At 45.0% G+C, this 23739-nt stretch overlaps 1 protein-coding gene across 1 annotated transcript; it reads right to left on the reverse strand.

The window, feature by feature from the left end:
* Positions 1-378: 378 nt before the first annotated feature.
* Positions 379-21802, reverse strand: MORC3 (MORC family CW-type zinc finger 3). The gene is made up of 17 exons (XM_039729393.1): positions 21676-21802; positions 16522-16594; positions 15186-15318; positions 13303-13517; positions 12181-12328; positions 11764-11911; positions 11547-11678; positions 11208-11327; positions 10705-10802; positions 8597-8701; positions 8367-8489; positions 8190-8264; positions 7514-7556; positions 6383-6567; positions 5080-5914; positions 4792-4955; positions 379-2118 (listed from the first exon to the last, which is right to left on the reverse strand). The coding sequence occupies exons 1-17, from the start codon at positions 21712-21714 to the stop codon at positions 1965-1967; spliced, it is 2790 nt and encodes a 929-aa protein (XP_039585327.1). The 5' UTR covers positions 21715-21802; the 3' UTR covers positions 379-1964.
* Positions 21803-23739: the final 1937 nt, after the last annotated feature.

Genomic DNA, 23739 nt, shown 5'->3' on the forward strand with positions numbered 1-23739 from the left:
TCTTTCCAGCTGAGGGAGAAGGATGTGTATGGAATAGAGGATTTTAAAATTATTTTTACAAAGTTCCTGAGGAGTTCCAGAGCAGTAGAACTGCCTTAGGATGGCATATCCACGTGCTCAGTGAATTTCTGAAGGCAAGGAAGCTCATCCATGAATCAACAGCAGAACTTCCTGAAATTCAGCTCCATTCCATTAAAACCTTCTGGATTACGCCAGTGCTGCTTTTTCCATACCCAGGACATTCCCATCCCATTTCCATACTGGTGTGCCCAGTCCAACACCAGACTGAGCCAGGCTTTCTTCTAACACCCAACACTTCAGCCATCCTGCACAGGCTTTATGTAGAAACAAACACAAGAAAAACAAACAAACGCAAACTCTGATTTATATATTTTTATTTTTTACAAAAAATACATTTTAACAAGTAAATAGAAACCATTTCCATAAGTCCACCGTTGTCCAAAGTGTAAATGTACATTGTAAATTTGCCATTTTTAATATAGACATGTGCTCGATTTTGCCAGTTGTCTACAAGAAATTCAGCTACAGTTTGATGAAACATAATAAATAATGATTAAGAAATGGAAAAGCTAAACACCAAGAAATGGGAAATATAAACTTTGCAAAAGTCATACGTAGTTATATTACAGCCACCTCTTCCCAAATCAAACATTCAATTTCTCTTTTATAAAGTACAACAGTAGTGCATTCCCGTTATTGGCATAGAGAGAGATCTTCCACTGAAATACTGTCCATGGAAAGAATTCCACTGAACTGCAACTCAAAGGGACACCAAGTGATTAACTCAGGACAGTAGCAGTGCAAAAGCCAATTATATTGGCTTTATTTAACAAAAAAAAAAAACAAAACCAAACCAACAACTTCCTAAGAATTAACATATTGAATACTAATTAAATGATTTTTTAAATTCATTTTTTGTGTCTCAAAGCAATAATTATTTTTCTGGATCACTCCTTGAGTGACCAATCCCACCACAGAGGAAAAGAATACTAATTAAATGATTTTTTAAATTTATTTTTTGTGTCTCAAAGCAATAATTATTTTTCTGGATCACTCCTTGAGTGACCAATCCCACCACAGAGGAAAAAATGGATTTGCTGTCTTTGCCACCCAGTTTGTCATTCCCAATGACTTGGAAAGAAATCCCTGCAGCTGGCTGGGAATTCCTCTTGGTACCATTGCTTCCAGGTTTTCCCACGATCATGGAAAAATGGGAAGATTTAGAGCACACAACTCTAAAAGGGGAGATGTGAAAAAGAGGAATTCCCTCTTCCTGCCTATAATAAAAACTGTCTAAAGCTGTTGGAGCTGAACATTTTCATCCTGTTTACATCACAGATAAAGAAACATCCCTCCTTTTCCAAGTGCTTCCATCCAATTAATCCATTCCCAGGTTTCAGGATATAACCCTTAAGAAACCTTCTTTTGGTAGTACCACACAAATATTCCCCAAATTCTCACCTACTACTTACATTTCTATCCCATGAATGCAACACAGAACACTGCTGGGAGCAATGGAACAACACTGTGGGATACAACAACTCTGGGAAGGAAATCAAGGAAGTTCTTTTTTCTTTTTTTTTTTTGCATTTCTAAGATATTCCACTACTTTACAAGAGGAAATACTCACAGGTATTAATGTTTATATAAGATCCAAAGTCAACCAAAAGGTGTCTGTAGAAAAGTATTAAGATTCCTAATAGTAAAAATATCTGCAAATTTAATTACAAATACATTTCCAAAGCAAAATCCTTAATTAAGTACATCAGGGTGGGTCAGTATTGACAGTGTTCCTTGAGGAGGAAGTGAACAGCTAAATGTGGAATATTTACACTGAGAGAACCACCTATGTCAAATATATAAAGTGAAGCAGCCCCATTTACAGTCTGGAACCTACAGGTTATAATGGAAGAGCAATAAAACTCTGCTGAAACACTGAGATTTTAAGTACTGCTGATTTCATGCATTTGTTCTACCACCTGCCCCAAGATTTCATCCACCACGTCGATGTCATAATTCACTTGCTGCAGGTCCAGGTCGGGCATGATGGTGGCCAGGAGCTGTCCCACGTTCACTCGGAGAGAGCGGAGCTTCAGGCTGGGGAGAGAACAGCACAGGATTAGCTGGGGATGGAATTCTGTGTGCAGAGCCCACCCAACAAAGCTGGACTCATAATCACACAGGAGATGCTCCATGAAGGAGAGAGCGGAGCTTCAGGCTGGGGAGAGAACAGCACAGGATTAGCTGGGGATGGAATTCTGTGTGCAGAGCTCACCCAACAAAGCTGGACTCAATCCACACTGGAGATGCTCCATGACTCCCATAAACCAACAAAAAAAATGGATGCAGGTAAAGCTGCATCAAGATTCTTTCTAAATCTACCAGTTTTTCTAAGCTTCTCTTCAGTTTTCAGCTTGAAGGGGGATATTCCCTCAGTTTCAAACCAATACTAAACTGAATTCCTGGCAGAAATATTTCAGAATAAGCATTGCTGCAATCCTTTCCCCCACACTATTTCCCAAAGCAGTATTAAGCCCTGGTATTTTTTTATCCATTTAGAAACCCAAACTACCACAACCCATGGGAACAAAAGGAGAGAAAAAGAGAGAAGGCAAGAAAGAGGAGTTCGTCCAAAGGCTTTAAAATATAAAGTAAGAGTTATAGCCCAGGGAAAAGTCTGTGCCTCCCTTTTTTTGGTTTCTTTCCTGGATGTTCTTGCTGTGTCCTCTTCCTGATCAAACTGTTTTGCCATGAGCCATCCCTTCTGTGGCCCATTTCCTTCTACTCTCAGATCCTTTATCCAGTCCTCCCAGTGCTGCCATATCTCCATCAACTTGTGGGGGAAGTTACTTCCAAGTCCTGCATTAATTTGCTAATTCTTTTAATAAACACACATCACAGCTCTAAGGAAAAATAAAATTAAATGCTGACAGATACTTTTTTTTATGTGGGTCAATTTCTTTTTTGAGACTGAAAGGGGTCTCTGGAAATTGTCCAGGTTATTCTCCACGGTGCCAGGGTGCCCAGCAGTCCCTGGTTGGGCTCCCAGTGCCCAGCAGCAGGGAGGAGTCACTCGCCCAGCCCAGCCGGAGCTGGGTGGTGCCACCAGCAGAGTGCACTGCGGGCTGACAATGCACTGCCACACCCAGCCCCTCGGGGACTTCCTCCCCCTGCTTTCCCAGGAGCTGCCTCCAGCTTCTGCTCCTGCTCCTGTGGAATTTTCAGGGGCTTTTCTCCAGCTCCTTTGTCCAGTTTGTCAGAGTCCCTCAGCAGCAGTTCTGCCCTCCTGAGCTCCCTCCAATTTGATGGCATCAGAAATTTATTGAGTTCATTTGGCTCTGTCAGCCAGGCCATGAATCCCACAAGCCCCAGGGCTGGAAGAGAACTTTGGGATTATCCAGTCCAACAATCAGCCCAAAATGACATCCCCAGGGCCACATCCAGACTCCTCCTGAGCACTCCCACAGACAGTGACTCCAAACCCCCCTGGGCAGCTCAGCCCAAGGCCTGACCACTCTGCCAGGGAAATTTCCTGTGCCAATCTCCAACCTGAGCCTGCCCTGCTGCCATCTGAGGCCATTTCCTCTCCTCCTTTCCCTTGGGACACGGCAGCAGAGCCCGACCCCCCTCACTGCCCCTCTTGTGCAGAGCCACAAGGTCCCCCTGAGCCCCCTTTTCTCCAGACTGAGCCCCTTTCCAGCTCCCTCAGCTGCTTCTCCCAGGATGTGTTTTCCAGCCCCTCCCCTGGCCATGCTCCAGCCCCTCAATGTCCTTTTAAAGTGGCACAGAACTGGACACGGGACTTGAGGTGCAAAAGCCTTTTCCATTCTTGGCTGCTGATCCCCAGTTTGTCCTCAGTCCCCCCATGCTGGTTGTCCTTACTCCCTTTTTGACTCACATGGGGCTGCTGATGGCTTCCAGGTAGATTTATTCCGTGTTTTCCCTGGGATTGAGGCTGCAGTGCCAGGAGGGAGCTCCTAAATATGGGCATAACAACTGCCTTTTTCCAGGAATGTTAATTTCTGGAGACACTACAAGGCCCTCAGCTCCCTGTGAAATGCCTCTCATCTGGTCCCAGGGATCCATTTGCTGAATTGATCCCTTAACTGACTCACCTTTTATCAAGCTGATGCTTCCCCCCTTGGATTCTCCCCTGGCAGGGACCTCAGCTCACTCTGCTTCCACCTGCTCTGGGTTTTTTGTGTGTGTGCTATTCTCACTTCCCAAGAGCTCCAAGCTCTCCAGCTGAAACACATGCTGTGTTTCTCTGAAGTTTCACCCCTTGTTTAATTCCAAGATACACCCTGGACCCTGATTCCACAGGATTTGCCTGCAGCAAGGAGTTCCTACAGGGAAGTTCCAAACCCAGACTCTTCAGCTGATTCAAGAGAGAAAAACAGACTCTCAAAGTGAAGTTCATTACACAGCAGAAAATAATGATCACAATCCTCTTTCCTGCCTCCTTTTTCTCTCCTTGGTTTGCAAGTTGTGTTTAGAAATTAAACAACATTTTGGGTATTTTCAGAAGTATCCGTTTGCTATTCTGTTGTGGCCAATCCTGCTCACACAAATCATAAATCACAAACATCACTTGATAAAAAAGAAAAAACAACAACATTAGTTAGGAGTCACAAAAGGCAGTAGAAAAGAATTGCAAGCATCACATTTTATTATACAATTATCAGACATAACCTTCATCATCAAAACATTTGAAATACAACCAAAAAGCAAAAATCTTGAAATAACATCTAGAAAGAACAAAACTGATACCTTTCTCCATCAGAAAAATTTACAGAGTCTTCTACATTACTGGTGGTAGAATCATTTGCACGTGCTACAGCCTGTGGGATTGAAGCTTTTAACTGAGCCAGCTCTGCCTTGAGCTCCTCACACTGACAGGCCATTTGATTCTTCTCCACTTCTAGGACTTCAATCTGCCAATCAAAAGAAAAATAAAGCTGTAAAAACTATTCAAAACCTTGTGTAGTAGAAATGCTGTGAAACAGGGAGTAAAAAATAGAGATAATTGAAGTGTCAGGAGTGTTTTAGCAGATGTACCTGGCTTTTGTATCCGTCTCTCTCAGTGGTGCACTTGTCCAGCTGCCTGAAAACATCATCCAGCTGCACTGCCATCTCATCCACCTCACTCTTGCTCTCTCCATCAGCACATTTGCTGCACTCAGTCTTTAGGTTCTGCAGGGTGCTGCACTGCTCCTTGAGCGTTGCTATCTCCCCCAGGGCCTGCTCATAGAGAGCTGTCACCTCTGCCAAGCTCCTCCCATCAGCATTCCCTTCTCCACAGCAGGGAACTGTCTCAGTTGCCTGATGGCACATCTCCTTTTTTACATATTTGTTATTCATCTCCAAAAGCTGCTGTTCCAGTGTTTCCACTTGTTTGGTTAACGCTTCACATTTGCTTTGGTACATTTCTTTTTCTCTGTTCAATGATTGCAGCTGATTTTTCAGTTCACTTTCCATCTCTACAGATGTCTCAGGAACACCATTGACCTTGTGCTGTTGTTCCTTTTCCATCCCTGCCCCAGGAATCTGGACTGGGATGTCTTCCACCTCCTCCTTTTTCACCACCAGCTTTGGGAGCTCTGTCTGTGTTGCTGAGCTCAGCTGTTCACTTCTTGCCTCTGAAGTGGTTGCACTGCAAGGTTCCCCCACGGGAGCATTTTCCTTCTGCTTCTCCTCCTGATCCAAATTGATACATTCTGTTTTTACCACAGGAACATCAGGATCTGCTGAAGGCTTTGGAGTGCTGCTCTCCTCTAAAATGATGACATCTTCATCATCATCCTCCTCCTCGTGGTTGCTGAACGTTTGGTCACTGAGCCGAGGTGTCTTTAGGGACACGGGTGTGGCACAGCTCTGCGTCCTCCTTTTGAGACTGAGGAGGAAAATATTAAAATAATCACTTGATTTGCTTAAATGCTGCCAAATCATTTGTTTCCACCCACATGCTGTGTTTCTCTGAGCACTGTTCAAAAATTACCACGCCAGAAATTCACCTGCAGGAATAAATTCCTGTAAAAACAAGTGCCTGCCATCCACACACTGCCCCATTATTCTGAAACAGACCCAGTATTCCCAGGAACATCCCCACAGAGTTTCAGGAAAACGGCCTGTGGAGTGAGGAGAACACAAATTCTGTTCCTGAGCAGACAAATCACTAAAAATGCTCCTTTGTCATTTTCTTGCATTCACTTTTGTACTTGACAAAGTCTCCTGGAGCTTCCAATGCTCCCAGAATTCCCACAGGCATTTCAGCAGCTAAAGCTGCCCCAAACACCATCATTTTCACTAAGTTATTAATTTTAGAAATAAACAGGAATCTCCTTTGTACAGGTCCACTCACCTGCTATCAGCATCCGAATGAGAGGAAGGTACTTTAATTAAAATAGGCAGAGATCTTCTAACAGAAGCATCTGATGATTTTGCTATAAGTAACCTTGGAAGAGCTTCCTTTGCATTCGGAGATGAGAATGTTTTGAAGTCTTTACTTGAAGAAACAGATGTTTTTAACAATATTTCATTACTGATCTATAAGACAATGCAAGTTAAGAATGGAAATAAACAGGTATTAGTAGATTCTTCAGGAGAGATTTCAGCAGTTCTTTATATACCAACACCTAAAATTCTGACATGGTCATATCTAAGTACCTCCTTGAACCCAGGCTCAGGATTTTGGGATGAGAAAGGCTGACTAGACTACTGCAAATCCCACTTTTTCATTTTCAAGTGCTGTGCAGAATCCCAGGAAAGAGCTTTTCCCAAGCTCTGTCTCTGTGTGGAGTTTGCCCATCAGACACAAACTACAGGACAGACATCCCTGGGAAAGCTGCTCATGGTTCACTCAGTTGGCCCAAAATGAGCAATTATTTCACTTTTAGAAATTCCTTTTGTACTGGGGGAGATGTAATGGCAGAGAAATAGTAAAATTAAATAAATAAGTTTAAACAGCACATACAGCATCTCTTCTGCAGAAATGATCTTAGGTCAGAAATTGACTTTGAATGCAACTGAAATGAAATCCCATTCAGAGAATTTGATTCTGAGTTACAGTCCAGACATTCCCATCAAACACCTTGATCTGCATCTGGGTTTAATCTGAATTGAGTGTCTCCTTGCACAAGTGTAGCTGTTCCACCTCTGTCTATCCCCACTGAGATCCCCACTTCTAAGAGCATCTTTACTTTTACATCCTCATCACATCTCTCCAGCAAGTCCCCTTTCAAGAACGGGGTGTCCTGCCATAAAACAGCCACCAGTGACTGCCATCTCCTCTAGTTTTGGCAGGAGACCTTTGTCCCTCTCAAACTCCTTCCTAAGGAGAAAGAAATGGTAGATTTTCCATCACTGGGGAGCAAAGAAAGGGGATTTTGGGTTTTCTCAGGGTGAGCAAATCCTGCAGAGCCACCAGAGTACAAGTGGATGTTGAAGCAGACACTGGCCCCCAGGGCAGGCTCCTGCCAGCCTCAGCAGTTACCTGGTGGCTGTACTCCAGTCTCCTCTTCAGTTTTTCCCTGTCCCTGCACAGCAGCAAGGAAAAAACAGAAATTAAGAGCTTAGATTCAAACTGTTAATTCATTATAAAAACTAAATATAAGATCTAAAAGCAAACACAATGCTCCTCATCTCAGTTAGATACAATAATCCAAGTATTCTTGTTTATTGAATGAAAATTTCCTCAGGAAGCTGGAAGCTTGTCTGAAGTTAGCTTAACTTCCAACAAGTTCTCTATAGATTATTTATTAAAATATTTAAAACCCCAAACTCCCACTTCTAGAATGTGAGGCAGCATCACAATTACCTAAATCGGTTTTTGTCACACACCTTAGCCAAGAACTCTGTTATTCCTAAATAAATGTATTGATCTTTTCAATATGCTTCAATGTGCACCTTTGAAAGTCACAGATCCAAGGTCTCCTAACAGCCCTCAGAGTTTTCTTCTGGGACATCCCAAACTGACTGCTCATTTATTTATGGAACATCCCAAACTGACTGCTCATTTATTTATGGGATATCCCAAACTGATTATTCCCACAGTGCCCAATCCTCTGGAACATCATCTCTCTGGGAGCTGGACTGTCACCCCAACTGCTGCACAGCTCTCCTTGGTAGCTGTTAGATTTGAGAGCCCTGTAAAAGTCTCCAGGACTCACTTTTTCTTGTAGGTTTTCTCGTACGTGGGGTGTATTAAATCATCATCCTCTGGTTCTTCTGGCACGTTACAGTTCCTGAGGGAAGGAAGGGGACATTAAAAATCCCACAACAGAAGGAGCTGAACACCCCTGCTGCTGCCAGGTGGTCTGGGAGGTGTCCCTGGGCTCTGTCCTTACCTGAACTGGGGGTCAGGGTTGAGGGAGCAGTACCACTTCTCCGGCAAGTGCTCGATTCCGTCCGGGAGCTTCCGCCACTTGAGGCACGCGTCACACTGCACCCACGTCTGGTCAGGCTGTTTCCTGGGGAAAAGCCAAAATAAATCAGCATCTGCACACCAGAGAGGGCTCTCCTATCAGATAGGCCAGTGACAGTGTGCTCAGCTCTCTGCTGTCACACTGGGACTCACTGGATCTCCTCGACGGGCAGAGCTAAGGGATATTCCTCGTTTTTCTTGGTTTTCATCTCGTTCCAGTAATCGTTGAGCTTTTCTCCCAGTGCTGCTATTGTGAGTCTACAAAGAAAAGAATTTAAAGATCACCTTGAATAATCCAACTCTAGCACAGAAAAAAAACTTTATAAACTCCAGTGACAGAAAAAGTGCATGAACCCCTTTAATATTTCTAATTGCACAAGAGTGAGGAAAAAAGCTTTTCTAAAAGCTTTTCCTTTTTCCTTTTATAAAAAGTTTTTATTTAGAAACCTTTAGAAATGAGGAATTGTCTGAAGTCATGTTTTTCAGCAATGGAATTCCTGGAAATACAAGTCAGAGCACAAAGACTGAAATCAAGAGTGCTGCTGATGGACAGAGCAAATCCTGGAGGGGCTTCACCAGCTCAGCCTCAACCAGAGAATTAAAAAAGGCACCAAACCAATGCAGCACCTGACCCTGGTTCTGGCTGTTCCTGTGCATCCCAAGTGCAGGTTCATGGCTGCTCTCAGGCTGATGTCCAATTTTGCAACAAGGATCTGGCAAACATTTGATACAAAGTCTGCACTCTGATAAAAGGAGCAGCTCAGGCAGGTGAGAGCCCAGGGTAATTCTCAGTTTTGTTTCCTGCTCAGGGCTCATGGTGCAGCTCAGGGACTCCCAGAGCTGGCACACCCAGGAGGGAGAGGTGAGCAACAACGACAAAGCCCCCAGGTGAGGGGAAGTGAGGACAGCCCCTGGAATTCAGCAGTGAGCAATCCAGTGGATGAGTAACCAGCCCAGCCCTCCCTGGCCTGGCTCAGCCCCTCCCACTGCCCCGGGCCCCGAACCAACACAAATGTTTGTGCAGTGAACTCGTGTGCCCCAGAGCTCGGATCCAGGTCACCTCAGCAGGGACTGCTGAGCCAGGGGACACCAGAAGGGCAGAAGGAGCAGCGAGGCAGGGATGGGACCACTTCCCCTTTGTGGGGAGGGAAGAAGTGCAGAGCACCTTGCCATCAGGTTCACAACTTTCCAGCCCAAAACAAAAACATCTTGTGAAAACCTGGAGCACTGCTGGCACAAAAACCTTCACAGGAGATGTTTCAAGTGTTGTGTCACTGTGCCCACCCACATTCCAAGTGCAGGGGAGGTGGCTGGGGATAAAACCAGAGAAAGCTGGGAAGTTACATTCCCATTTAACAGTACTGAAACCAGAGGTGAAATGCAGCTGGCAGGGGGAATCTGCTCCTGGGTGATGAACAATGAGCAGCGTGGAGACACCACAGGTGCTGCTGGAATCCCTGCAGGAATGGGAACTCCATGGCACCAGGAGCTGACAGAGCAGCCACGAGAGGAGAAGCTGCTGCTGAAGCAGCAGCTGTGAACTTGGCTCATTATTTAATTTAATTGTAAGATTAACTCACACCTCCACCCCAAAGTTATGTCCAGGAACAACTGGATGTGGCATTTTAAGGTTTGGAGGTCTTTTCCAACCTTAATGATCCTCTGATTCTCCCCACTTGTCTGGATATTGACTTAATTACATTTTTTGGACAGACTGGTTGGGCACAAAGCTCCAGATTTCCTGGGGTGCTGACAGACAAATCAAACCCAAGGGATTGAGGAAATTCCCCTTTCATGTGAAGTGTTCAAAAAACCCCAAGTGAAACCATTCCCTGCTCCCTGTGGGTGCCATGGGCATTCCCAGTTCCTGCCCCTCTGCCAAGGGACTGTTGGTGCCACACACAGGAAATGGCTCAGGATCACCAATGTCTGCAATCAATGCCCAAAATTTCCATATTAAAATCCACATTAAAAGCACTGTTGGGCACATGGAAAATGCCTCCTCCTGAACAGCCACAAAAGAATATCCAGGGGAAAACATAGGAACAAGGCTGGTGGGGATATTGTGGAAAAATATTTATAAGGAAGGGGAAAGAGACAAAGAGGGGGCAGACAAAAAAGGGTCTAAAAAGAGCTGTTTGCATTTAAGCCAGGTTTGGCCACAACACCAGAAACTTTTATTCTTTCTATTTAAAGAAGCAGCTTTATCAAGTGTTTCCCAGGAAATGGTAATACAGGCTAGAAAATGCAGATAAAAATACCTGTATTCATTGGTGTAGTCAAAATCTTGTTTGTTGTGAGTTGGTTTTAGGAAGTTGCATTCAATAATCCCAACAACACCCACACCCATGTTGTTTGCCTGCAGGGAATTAAAGTTTATCAGGAAAACCAACACAAAATCCATGCCAATATTGCAAGAGTTTGCTGGAGGTAATTATTAACTGTATCTACACTGGACAAAAAGGATTTTCTGGCTCATGACTCCTCTCCAAGGAGAGAGTCTTGATAAAAAACCCCTAAAGCACAAATCTTCTGCTCCACCCCTCTTTTTGTCCTGAAAGATGTGATCAGATCCATATTTTTGTACCAAACAGCTTAAAAACCAAACAACTTAATACAATTTTTAACTGTTGCACACAGTAAAAAAGGTGATTTTATAAAGTATACATCAATATCTTGCTTCCCACCCATATTCTTCTTTAAAATCAGTGTTAGAACGAAATTTATCAAGACATTAAAATATTCTGAAGCCTCAATTTCTTACCTTTAACTGACAGCCAACTCTCTCATAAGCTTTGATGAGTCTGTTTTTGTGGTACATCATTATTCCATAATGATCTTTGTTCCTGCAGTTAAATCCAAAAGTAATTCTGACTGTTTTGGCCTTTGAGCAGATATTAAGGAAAAACAGGGTGAATATCATGGAACACAAAAAATAAAGAGTTACTCTGAGTGGGTCTTAGAGCTTTCTTTTCTTATATTGAGATAATTCCTTCAGTAGGACTTAAAAAAAAAAAACAAAAAATAACCCAAAATTCATTAATATAACTGAACAAAATCCAGTCACAGAATTCAGTTCTGCAAAGGAAATATTAAAGGATACATTGAGAAATTTGGGTCTGTAAATATCCGTCTCGATGAAGGCCAAACTCTTGGAAACCAGCTGTGTTTTCACCTTCTGTCCTCTCAGGATGATCTGCATGGTTGGCTTCAGGTACAAAATACTGCAGTAAGCCTAGAAAACAGTTTCTATTAAAATTAAAACATTTACACCCTCCAGCTTCCAAAAATAAATCCAATTTTAAAGATCCAACACGTACTCTTAGGGAGTAATCACTTTCTGGAACAATCTGGTCCAGTCTCTCCTGTTTTTTGTAGCCTCTTTTGCCTGTTTCATCCAAGTCTTCTGGAATTCTGATGTCATATTTATCCTTGTCAAAGTCAAATTCTGGTTTGTCATTTTTATCTCTAAGAATGAAGATGGAAAAATGTATTAATTATAGGAGAAAAAAGCAAATACAAGAAGTGTTGTGGTGGAGCCAGGAAAGAAGGGAAAAAAGGGGAATTCCTCAGAGATGTGCTAAAATTCACATTTGAGTCCAGCTTCTCATTTTTTAAACTGCACATAGCTTGTTCCAGTTATTCCACACACAAAGAACCCCCAAATGCTTCTATATTTTTATACACTGAAAGAAAATGTGAAATGAATGAGAGGTAAGAGACTGGATTTATCTTACTTCCTAAGATTCCAGATGATGATCCTGGTGCCTTTTTTCCCTATGATGGCATCCAGCTCTGCCAGTAATTTCTCCTCAGTAGAGAACAAGGAATGGGTCAGGATGGCCTTGAGGCTGTTCTTGGATTCTGCTGGGTCACTGATCTGCCGTGGCCACTGCTAAGGACAGGGACTTGGAATGGGGCAGAGATGTCAGAAAAGAGGGAATTTCAGGACTCACTTCCCAGCTTCTCGTTCCACATCTCAGAACTCCTACAAGGTTAAAAGTTTTAACCAATTACACCCAGAATTTTCTCACTGATAACTCCTCTCCAAGGAGAAAAATTTGATATAAATACCCATATATAAATTTGAAAATGTGATACAATTTTTCATATAACTCCATTTTTATATAAATTATTTCAAATTTGAAATTTTTCTATAAATTTGAAAATTTTCTCCTCTCCAAGAAGAAAACTGATGTAAACATCTATATATAAATTTGGAAAATGGATATAAATTTTTATATAAATTAATTTTTGATATCAATGATAGCAAATTTGAAAAATGGATATAAATTTTCATGTAGATTAATTTTTTATATCAATGATAGCAAATTTGAAAAATGGATATAAATTTTCATGTAGATTAATTTTTTATATCAATGATAGCAAATTTGAAAATTTGATATAATTCTGAAAATTTGATATAAATTTGAAATTTTTGTCCTCTCCAAGGTGAAAATTTTGATATAAACATCTATATATACATTTGAAAATTGGATATACATTTTAATAAAAATTCATTTTTTACATAAATTGAAAATTGATATAAATTTGAAAAATTGATATAAATTTTCATATAAATAAATTTTTCTTATAAATTATCTAAAATTCGAAATTTTGACAGAAATTCAAAATTTTGACAGAAATTCAAAATTTTGACAGAAATTCAAAATTTTGACAGAAATTCAAAATTTTGACAGAAATTCAAAATTTTGACAGAAATTCAAAATTGTCTCCTCTCCAAGGAGAAAATTTTGATACAAACATCCACGAAAGCAGCCAAAGATTCCCTCTGGGTGACGCTATCCCCCAAATTTGGGCCGCAGCCACAACTTTTCACGGGAACGCTGAAAGGATATGTTGGTTGGTGAACGTCACGATGGGAACCATGACGTGCTCTGCTTTGGTGACTTCCAGGAAGGTCTGGGACAGCAGCCCCACGCTCATGGTGTCCCCGTTCTTGGTGAAGACGATGGCGTCCTTGCCCAGGCGCATGGAGCCCGACTTGAAGCCGTTGCCGTAGAGCCCCACGGGAACGCGGCCGTTCATCATCGACTTCTCGCTGAAACCAAAGCTGCAACAGGGAAAACACCAGCAGGGTCGTGCCTCAGGTTTGAGCTTTGATGTTTTTCACATTCTGGGCTGCTTTAGTGTGCACTTCTGAGCGTCATATTATGGGATGGTGAGCTCTGTGCACAGAGCAGGGAGACAAAACAATTCCTGCTCCAGCTGGGCACCAAGGACAAATGATCCCAATCTCAGCCCAGGAGCACAAACCCCGTGGGCTGCAGAGAGAAAAACAAGCAGGATGGGACTGCAGGGGCTGCAGCTGGGGTTGGACACTGAACTGCAATGTGCACATGGAGCAGAGCTGAGCCCAGGGAGAGACCCCGGCAGCGCTCGTGCATTTTGGGACCATTTGGGTTCATCTTGGGTGCAGCCCTGGCTGGGCTCTGGTGCTGCCCAAGGTGGATCCATGGAGGCCTTTTCATAAATCCCTGCTTTATTCTTTAATTCTGCTCTAGCTCAGCCTCACAAGGTATCAAGGGTGGGAAAAAAATCCCCGCAAAACTTAAGAGTTCAAGAGATGCAAGTGCAGGACTTGGCAAATTATTTAACCCAAGCCTCTTGTTTTAGAGGTCAGGGATTCCTGAACAATTAAATCCTAGAATCACCCAAACAATGCTGCTAAAACCACACAGCAGCAACTCAGGAAAATCTACTTTCAGCTTTTAAGTCTGGAACAGAAATATCCATACTTGGAAATAAGTATGGAATAGTAGGTGAAAAAGCATTTTTATGAGCATCTGATAGTTATCCTGTAATTTCACAATAAATACTAATAAAAGCCTCTAACCCTGTCTTTTTCCTCTCTCCACTTCCTAGAAAGTTTGATTCACAAGTTTTCCATTTCTGTATCACACTTCAAATAAAACAAGGACCTGCATATGGAATTTAGGATTTATTATGGTATCTAACAGAAAAATAACAATTTGAATTCAAGCTTGCTCAAATTTAAATCTGCAGGCAGAGCAATTTTTTGCACTAAGAGAGAAATAGCATAGAAAGCTTTTTGCTACTGTAGAAATAAGAGAAAAATTAGCTCCAACCCTATAGAATATTTAAAGATAAATAGACAATTATTTAAAACATAGGAAATCAATTAGTTTTTCTACAGTACATTCTATTATCTCAATGGGTTTGGGCTGAATATCCCTTTTTCTCTCATTCACTAACTTAAACTAAAGCAAGTGTATCTGTGCCCACAGTGACCAAAATCCCCTCTCAGGGGGTGCTTTGTGCATTTAGCACTTGGATCTCACACACTGCATGTACCAAATTATTCTTATTAATATTATCATTATTATTATTGATGATAGTAAAAAAATATTTGAATTCTCCTTATCTCCAATAATAATAGTAATAATAAGGATTATGACAATAGTAAAAATATAATATTTGAATTCTCTTTATCTCCACTAGCAGCCACTACAGAGAGTTTCCACAGCATAAAGGGAAGGCTGAGAGAAAGGATGACAGGAAATGATGAGGTACAAGTTCCCTAACAAAGTTACAGGGAAGCTTTAGCAGCACCTGCCTGCTCTGGAGTCTCACTTGGACCTTCAGAAATGCTGAATTTATCAGCAAAATCAGTGAATTACGGATGAGAAACAGGAATGCACTGAGCAACAGCAGAAGCAGAGGTGGAATTTGAACAAGACAGGGCTAAGGAGGCTCCCACCTGAGCATTTTGTGCAGCTTCTCGGAGTTCATGCCGTTGCCGTTATCGGTGAACGTCAGGCAGATGTTGTCATTGATGACGGTCTTGTCGATCCAGATCTGTTTGGCACTCACATCTGGATCATAGGCATTGTCTGAGGGCAAGGAAAGCAGTGTGCGAGACCAGAAAACAAAAATTCAGCTGAGTGTAAACACATTTTAAAGTCAATCAGAGTGTTAGGATGGAACAGCTGCATCCTACCCAGAGGAACCCCACCCAAACCAACACAAAACCCCCCAGATCATCAATGACAGCAGAACAGGGACCAAAGGTGCAGCTGGAGGTGAGCAGCTCACACGAGAACAGAAAATGAAACCAAGCCAAGATTCCAGTTTCGTTTCCTGCCTGCAGAGCAGCTGGTGCAATGTCTGCTTTCTCCCAGCCCTAACAGAGGGGAGCTGCAAAATGCTTTAGACTCAACTTTCTGTTTACAGGATGTGAAAATCAAACACAAGTGAAAAAGAAACCAGGGCTCCACAAAGCCCTCCTCAGCTGCCCCAACACCACTTTTGTCCATCTTTTCCCCTCATCCCCAGGGATTTGGGAGGGGGAAGAAGGGTGGGATGTGATGGCACCTCTGCCTCACTGCCTGCTCTGCAGGTTCAGCTGAGAGACAGAAAACAGCTCAAGCCAATAAAAGCAATCACAGGTTGGTGACTGAAACCTTGACAGGTTTCTTCCTATAAACTTTAAGTCCAAATTACATCACAGTGAAGTATTTCATAAAATGTATTTCAGCATCACAAAAGAGGACATACAGGTACAGCTGAAAGTTTGGAAGTATTTGGAGTGTGAAAAGAGCTGAGATGATTGAACAGATTGTACTCCCAAACCAGCCAGGCCTTTCCACAGCCACAGGGCTCTGGATTCCTCCTTTGGGACAGCTTTGGCCCCATCCAGCTGAAAAATCCCTGTTTTCTTCTGTTAGGTTAATTTTCTGGAGGAATGGGGGGAAAATGAAAGAGGGGAAAGGAGGACCAGAGGAGTGGCTCCCTTTGGCAGCAGCAAAGTGCTCAATCAGCTTGGCTGGGGTCCCAAGCCACACCTTTATTTTGAGGAACCAGCTCATCATTCCCTGACTGTGGAAAAGAGGAACACTGGAGATGTCAATTAATTTCTGCTCAAAATCAAAGGCAAGATGATCAACAGGAGTTAACAAACAGAGGCACAAGCCCCAAGTAACGCAGGTAACAGCACCAGAACAAAAAGCAAAACACTGAGGATGTTCAGCCAGGTCTTCCCCTAAAAGGAAGGAAAAGGGGTTTGTAACAAGGATTATTCCAAGCTGATCACCTACCTATGAGTTCTGCAATTGCACTGAAGGGCCAGGTGTGACTGGTGGAGTTGGTGTGCAAGAACTTTGGGCACAGCTGGAATAAAGCACAAGCAGGGCATTAGTTTGTGCTCTCCAAGGCAGAAACCAGGCTGTTAAATAAAGGAGATTTCATGAGGCTGGTTTGGACAACACCACCAAAAGGCTGTAATTGAATTGGTTTCTGGGTGTTGGCAGGGAACATTAACACAGCTCTTGAAGAGGAAATCCAGCACAGGCTCAGCATGTTCTGAGCATGGCTGTCATCCTCACAGTCTTTATCTTTGTAAAAATATAAGGAATTATTTCTATCTAATGATGCCAGAGGTTAAAGAAAACATCAAAGCCATGGTCCAAACCCAGTAACAGAAGCTCTCAGATGTTAAAAAGTCACATTTTAAACCAGGAGGATTCAAACTTCATGTGAAGAGTGAGCAGCACCCAATACCCTCTGTGGGTCACTGTCTGTGCCCACAGTGACCAAAATCCTCTCTCAGGGAGTGCTTTGTGTTTTTAGCAGCTGTATCTCACATATTTCACATACCCAAAGGCACAGGCACTGCCAGAATTAGATGAAAATATGCAAACAAAGCACCTCTTTGTGGGATATAACCTGGAGATGTCAGTGCCAAAAGAATTGCCAAGCAGCCACAGCCTAGGTTCACTTCAAGACTTGGAAAAGCAGAACTAAAAATCCATGTAAGTTAAGGACCCATCCACGCAACACTTGGAGAAATTTTAACTGCTTAAGAAGCAGCTGCTTCTTGTGTGTGCATTACCCCTGAGGAAATCCATGGTTACACTCCTACAAAGCCTTTAACACAAACCCCCTGCACAGATTTGCTCAAGCCCCCCTGCCAGAGTCGTGGTGATGGCAGAAAATGCAGCACCTATGAACACAAAACACTGCAAACAGCCCTTGTACCACTGAGTTACACAAAACCACAACATAATCCACATTATTATACAGGGAAAATCTGAGAGAGATTATAAATACTGTGTACACACCCATACTGCAGATTTTTTACAGAGTTACTTGTTGTAAAGCACTTTTATCAAGGTATGAAGTGTAAATAAAACTCAAGTGTAAACAAAAGTGCAAATAAAGGCAAGCAGCCACTTCAGAGCTCCAAGGTGAAAAGGAATGATGCTAAAAGCAAATCCTAGAGCCACAAACCAGGCACCAGAGCAGGAGAAAGGCATAGGGAGAAGCAGCAGCCCTGGTTCAGAGCAACAGAACGTGCCAAGAGCCATCACCTCGGTTCTCAGGTCACAGCAGCACATGACACAATTCCAACTGCAACCTAATCCCTGCATTTCTCCATGGAGCACCAGAGGGAGGAGACAGCACCTTCCTCACTGCCATCTGTGCTGCAGAGCTCCAGGTTTACAGAATCTGGTGCATGGAGTCAACCTAAGCCAGGGTGCTCCAAGTAATTCTGAATCCAAAAGAAAATTCCTCTGGGCTATTAATGGAAACCTCACATGTGCCATGGCATGTGGGTAAAAGGATCTTTGGATTTCTCCCTCTGCTGGGCAGGAGCTCAGGGGATCCTCAGAGCCTTGGGTGATTCTCCTCATCTGATTCTCCAGCATCTGCTCCTTGGTTTTCTAAACTTCGGGATCAAAATCCTCCAGAAACAACTGGTGGGGTTTTCCCACCTGAAATCCCTCCCTGGCTAAACAAAACCACATTTAAAAATCCCAACCCACCACAGGGATGCATATTCAGGGATTTGGCATCTGCTCAGCTCCCTGCTGAGACACTGAACAACTCCAGCCACACAGGAGGCTGGAAATGCTGGATTCATTGCTGGATTCCCTGCTGGATTCATTGGTGCATTCCCTGCTGGATTCATTGCTGCATTCCCTGGAATCTCAGCAAGAGGGACTTGGCAAGAAGTCCTGACTGTGGTTTTGTCAGAGGCACCAACTCACACTTGGGAGTCTCATGGAATCCCTGAGGCTGGAAAAGCCCTCCCAGCCATGGAGTCCCAGCTGTGCCCCATGCCCACCTTGTCCCCAGCCCGGAGCACTCAGTGCCACCTCCAGGGGACACCTGCAGGGATGGGCACTGCAAAGCTCCCTGGGCAGCCCCTGCCAAGGCCTAGCCTTTCTTCTTTCCAGGAAGAAATTCCTTCTGAAAAGGAAGCAGCACCTCCCCTGACCATCAGACAATGCTGAGGAAGGACAGAAAGAACGTCAGTGTCACCCACAGTGGCATCATCACCAATAAATGTCCTTTTTTGCCTGTGAACCAAACCATTCTGTGTGCACAGAAATCAAACCCTGCCTGTGTAACACAACAGCTCCACTGCTGTGAACCACTGGGAATTCTGAAAACAACATCACAGGAATCCTGCTGGCATTCCCCAGATCACTGCCTGGGGGAGGGCTTGAGCAAGGCTGCAAGTGGCTCACAGGACTGGGAATTGGGACAGGTAAAGGAAGGGGAAGATGGGAACTGGAACCAATCTCCCATCCCTCAGCAAAAGCTGAGCAAGTGTGCCACAGGGAATTCATGGGAAAGTCACCTCAGAGCACACAGCACCACCTGAGCACAGAATTCCACACTGCTCTGGGCTGGGACTGCAGAGACCAGCCAGCCCCAGGCAGGGACACTTCCCAGCACAGCAGGATGCTCCAAGCCACATCCAGCCTGGCCTTCCTCACTGAGACAAGGGCACAAAAGCAGATTAAAGAGCAGCAGAGCAGTGCTTTAAGGCCATCAGTTTTGTAGTTTCCTCCAGAGCAATCCAGCTGTCAGCAACCACTCCCTGATTCCTGATGAACTCACCAGGAAATATTTCAGTCTGTTTGTCCTTACACTTCATTCATCAATGCATCACTTTAATTAGCTCATAATTAATTGAGATTCAGTAAGAGCTGAACACTCACTTTACCAATCCAGCTGTTTTGCTCGCTCAGCCAAACATATTTTGTTATGAAGTGGGTTTTGTTCAGTAATTTCATTTTTTCTGTGCAGCCAAATGCAACTCAAACGTGCACATCTGAAACTGAACTGTCCTGAGAACAGCATCTCCTGCAGTTACAGCAAATATTGAATAAAGCAGTTTATCTCTCAAAAATAACACGTAGCTTTGGGAATTTCAGTTTCCCACCCCTTGCAGATCCTAAGGTGTGCACAAATCCCAAACCCCTGCAGAGTTTACCTCATCTTAGGAATTACTGCTTGCACATAATAAATTATTGGGGTTTTTTTTATGTGTCACCCATCATCACTACTGTAATTCATGCATTTGAGTGGAAAATACATCTTGGTTTAACCTGCATTTATTTAACAACTTCTTGGGAACAACTCTGCCATTTTAATGGAATTATTGAGGCTGGAGAAGCCCTCCCAGCCCACGGAGTGCCAGCTGTGCCCATGGCCACCTTGTCCCCAGCCCAGAGCACTCAGTGCCACCTCCAGGGACACCTGCAGGGATGGGCACTGCAAAGCTCCCTGGGCAGCCCTGCCAAGGCCTGAGCTCCCTTTCCAGACAGAAATTCCTCCTGGAACTTCCTGAAATATCTCCTGCCAGCTACACAATCCCAGGTCAGCACTGCTCAATGAACCACATCAAGGGACAGATCCAAATTAAAAACCACTCTTAAAATATTAACCTGGATCACTTCCCTGAGCTGCTTCACTGTTCAGCTGGACAAAAATATCGCCAGCAGGAGATAAATTCCAGGCTGGGAAGGAGTTCCCAGGCCCTCCCAGTGCCTCTGAATCCACGGGAAATACTTTGTATCCCAAAGAGCTGCGACTACCAGCTCTGCCCACAATTCTCTGCATTACAAAGCCTTTTACAAACCCGGTCAAAACTGCATCAGCTGCTTCACCTGAGCAAAAAAAACCCAAAAAAACCCCTACAAAACCTACAGCTTTCACTGGAAAGCCGCTGAATGCAAATTCTCAGTTGTGCCTGCAGCAGACAAAACCAAAGAGCAGCCTAAAAATAATTCAGAAAGTTACCAAGTGCATCTTGTTTCGTTTGTACTTCTGAGAGTTCAGCTTGGCAAAGTGATTTCTACCTCAGAATGATTTTAAACTCTGAACTGCCACATGCAAAGGTTGATATTTGATACTTTTTCCTCTCAAGATGACCAATAATATGTCCAAAAAGTAATAATAAATCCAAATCTTTATCTAAAATAGCAGGACAATCCTGCTGCAATAAAATATAACAGAAACTCTGGATTTCAAACACTTCCAAGAATTAAAGGTCTGAAATCAAAATCAAAATGCAATTTTGGAACTTCAAGGAGATGATATTTAGGGCTCATCTCTAGAATAATTTATTTAGCAACTTTTATTAGGGTAATATAAATTCATATTAAAGTAACAGAAATGGATACTAGGGTAACATAAATCGATATTAGGTGATACAATTTCAGCCAGAGTCAATGATCTGGGAGGTCTTTCCCATCCTAAAGGATTCCATAATTCCAGCAGTGCTGAACGTATTTGAACACACCTTTTTCACTCAGATATAAGTTACTCATCAGAGCACTCCTGCTTCTTCCCACTGTTCTAAAGCAAGGTGACGAGAACAGGTGAGATTTAGAAGCACTAACTTGGAAAAAACCCTCCTGTTTCACCTGCAAAAGCAGCTTTAACTTCATTCCCACCGGCACAAACGAAAGCCCGATTGCCACAACAACACTGCGACTGAAAACACAGCACGGCAGCACCGAACCGCGCCAACACTCATCCCTCTCTCACGCAATTAGGGTTAAAATGTAATTAGGCCGCTCGCAATAAAAGCAGTTAAGATGTGAAATTATAAGCCGGCAATTAGAGGTCACGGCGCTGGCCGGGGGCGGGATTTCCGAGCCCACCCAGCCCTCAGCTTCCCCTGGGACAGCCCGGCCGCCCCGGAGCGGGGAGTTCTGCCGGCTCTGACCGGGCTGAGGGCGGGGAGCCCCCGGCCGCTCGTCCCCGCAGAGCCGCGGCGCTCCCCGCCCCGTGAGGGAGTGACCCTGGGAGCGCCCAAGGCCAGCCCGGACGGCGCTGGGACGGCGGAAGGTGTCCCCGGCCGTGGCAGCGGGTCGGAAGGGGGCCGGCCCCGGGCCGGTGGCTCAGGTGGCGTGGCCCGGCCGGCCGCGGCCCCGCCGCCCCCCGGCACTCACCGCGCTCAGCCGGATCCCGCCCTGTGTTTTCGCCGCCATCTTCAGGCCGCGGCCCCGCGCGCGCTTCCGCCTCCCCGCGGCCTTCCGCGCTTCCGGCGCCGGGCGCGCGCGCGCGGGGCGGGGCTGGCGGTGGAGCCACGCCCCCTGCCCCCTGTGGGCGGGGCCGGGGCTGAGGGCGCTGTGAGGGGATGGCGGCGGGGCGGGGGGAGGGCTGCGTTACATCGGACATGATCCCGGCCAGCTGTGCCCGAGCCCCGCCTCGTCCCCAGTGCAGAGCCCTGAGTGCCGCCTCCAGGTGGCACCTCCAGTGATGGGCACTCCAAAGCTCCTTGGGCAGCCCCTGCCAAGGCTTGAGCACCCTTTCCAGGAAAAAAAATAATTTCTCAGTATCCAACCTAAACTTCCGCCGGCCCGAGCTGAGGCCGTTCCCTCTGCTCCTGTCCCTGTTCCCTGGAGCAGAGCCCGACCCCCCCGGCTGTGCCCTCCTGGCAGGGACTTGTGCAGAGCCACAAGGGCCCCTGAGCCTCCTTTGCTCCAGCCTCAGCCCCTTCCCAGCTCCCTCAGCCCCTGCTGGGGCTCCAGCCCCTTCCCAGCTCCGTTCCCTGCCCTGGACGCCTGGAATCGGCAGAAATGCCGAAGTAGAAACTGCTCTGGGGAACCAGACAGGAGCACTCCGAGTGCCTGCAGAGCAGGAGCGCTGTGGGAAAGTGCCCCAGTGTCAGAAGTGCACACTAAAGCAGCACAGGATCTGAAAAATATAAAAGAATATAAGTATTTTATATATACAGAATATAAAAAATTATAAAACCTGAGGCTAAGTTTTGGGTCCTGCAGGAGAGACCTGGAGGGGCTGGAGCGTGTCCAGGGCAGGGAACGGAGCTGGGAAGGGGCTGGAGCCCCAGCAGGGGCTGATGGAGCTGGGAAGGGGCTGAGGCTGGAGCAAAGGAGGCTCAGGGGCCCTTGTGGCTCTGCACAAGTCCCTGCCAGGAGGGGACAGCCAGGGGGTCGGGCTCTGCTCCAGGGAACAGGGACAGGAGCAGAGGGAACGGCCTCAGGCTGGGCCAGGGCAGGCTCAGGGTGGATATTTGGAAACATTCCTTCCTGGAAAGGATGGTCAAACACTGGAACAGGACACACAGGGTTGTGGTGGAGTCCCCATCCCTGGGAACGTTCAAAAAACCTGTGGTTGTGGCACTTGAGGCTGGGGTTTAATGGTGCACGTGGTGGTGCTGCTGGGGTCATGGCTGGGTGTGGGAACTGAAATTATTTATGCCTTGAGAATTGTTATGAAAGAGTTTTGCCCATTATAACAAAAACTCTGTAAAGAAACTGCAACCACAGCAGCCTCCACCTGAGTGGGACTTTGGACTGTAAGTTGAACTCCCAGATACACTATTGAATCATCCCAGCCTAGGGGCAGACAAACAGGACTGAGGGAGAGGGGAAAAAAAGAAAAGCCAAAGCCAGCAGGGATCCTAGCCTGGCAGGGTTTGGGGTGTGGAGAGCACAGCCCACAGTGGCCAGCCTTCCACAGCCTCCTGGAACGAGCAGGGAGGAGCTTTAGGGTGTCACCTCCCAGGTTCACCCGAAGTTCAGAGGTGCTGAGCACCCATCCTGCCTTACACAAAGCCCCAGCACCACAGGATGTTCACATGAGGGACACCTCAGGGGCCATCAGAATCCATCCCGAAATGCCCCCCTGAGTCATTCCTGAAGTCTCGCACCTCAGGACTGCACGGGATGCATCAGATCTGGAGTCTGCTGCAAGAGACAGCCCTGGGCACTGCCCCTGGCCTGAGCTACATTAACCCTTGGGATTCTGTGCCTTTGTGGGATCCTCACACCAAGAGCACTGGAGAGGATCAACAGAACATCACTGGGATCCGTGGAGTGGTGACATTTTCTTTATTCTGTCCCTGCCACACCACTTTTCTATCTCTTTATTTTCTGTCTCTCATATTTACTATTAGATAAAACCCATACTATTGTCATGGCATATCATCTCGTTTGCACCTTAATTCAGGCAGAGACATTTTTAATAACTTTAATAACTGGATCTTGGCA

This window comes from Passer montanus, unplaced genomic scaffold (genome assembly GCF_014805655.1).
Source record: "Passer montanus isolate IOZ18808 unplaced genomic scaffold, ASM1480565v1 scaffold69, whole genome shotgun sequence".
Classification (NCBI taxonomy): domain Eukaryota; kingdom Metazoa; phylum Chordata; class Aves; order Passeriformes; family Passeridae; genus Passer; species Passer montanus.

Excerpts from the sequence above, each read along its gene's own strand:
- MORC3 (XM_039729393.1), bottom strand. The coding sequence starts at position 21,714 with ATGGCGGCGAAAACACAGGGCGGGATCCGGCTGAGCGCG. Across the intron at positions 8,702-10,704 it reads GACTACACCAATGAATACAG|ACTCACAATAGCAGCACTGG; the intron begins GTATTTTTATCT and ends TTTTCTTTGTAG. Across the intron at positions 4,956-5,079 it reads GAGACGGATACAAAAGCCAG|ATTGAAGTCCTAGAAGTGGA; the intron begins GTACATCTGCTA and ends TTTGATTGGCAG.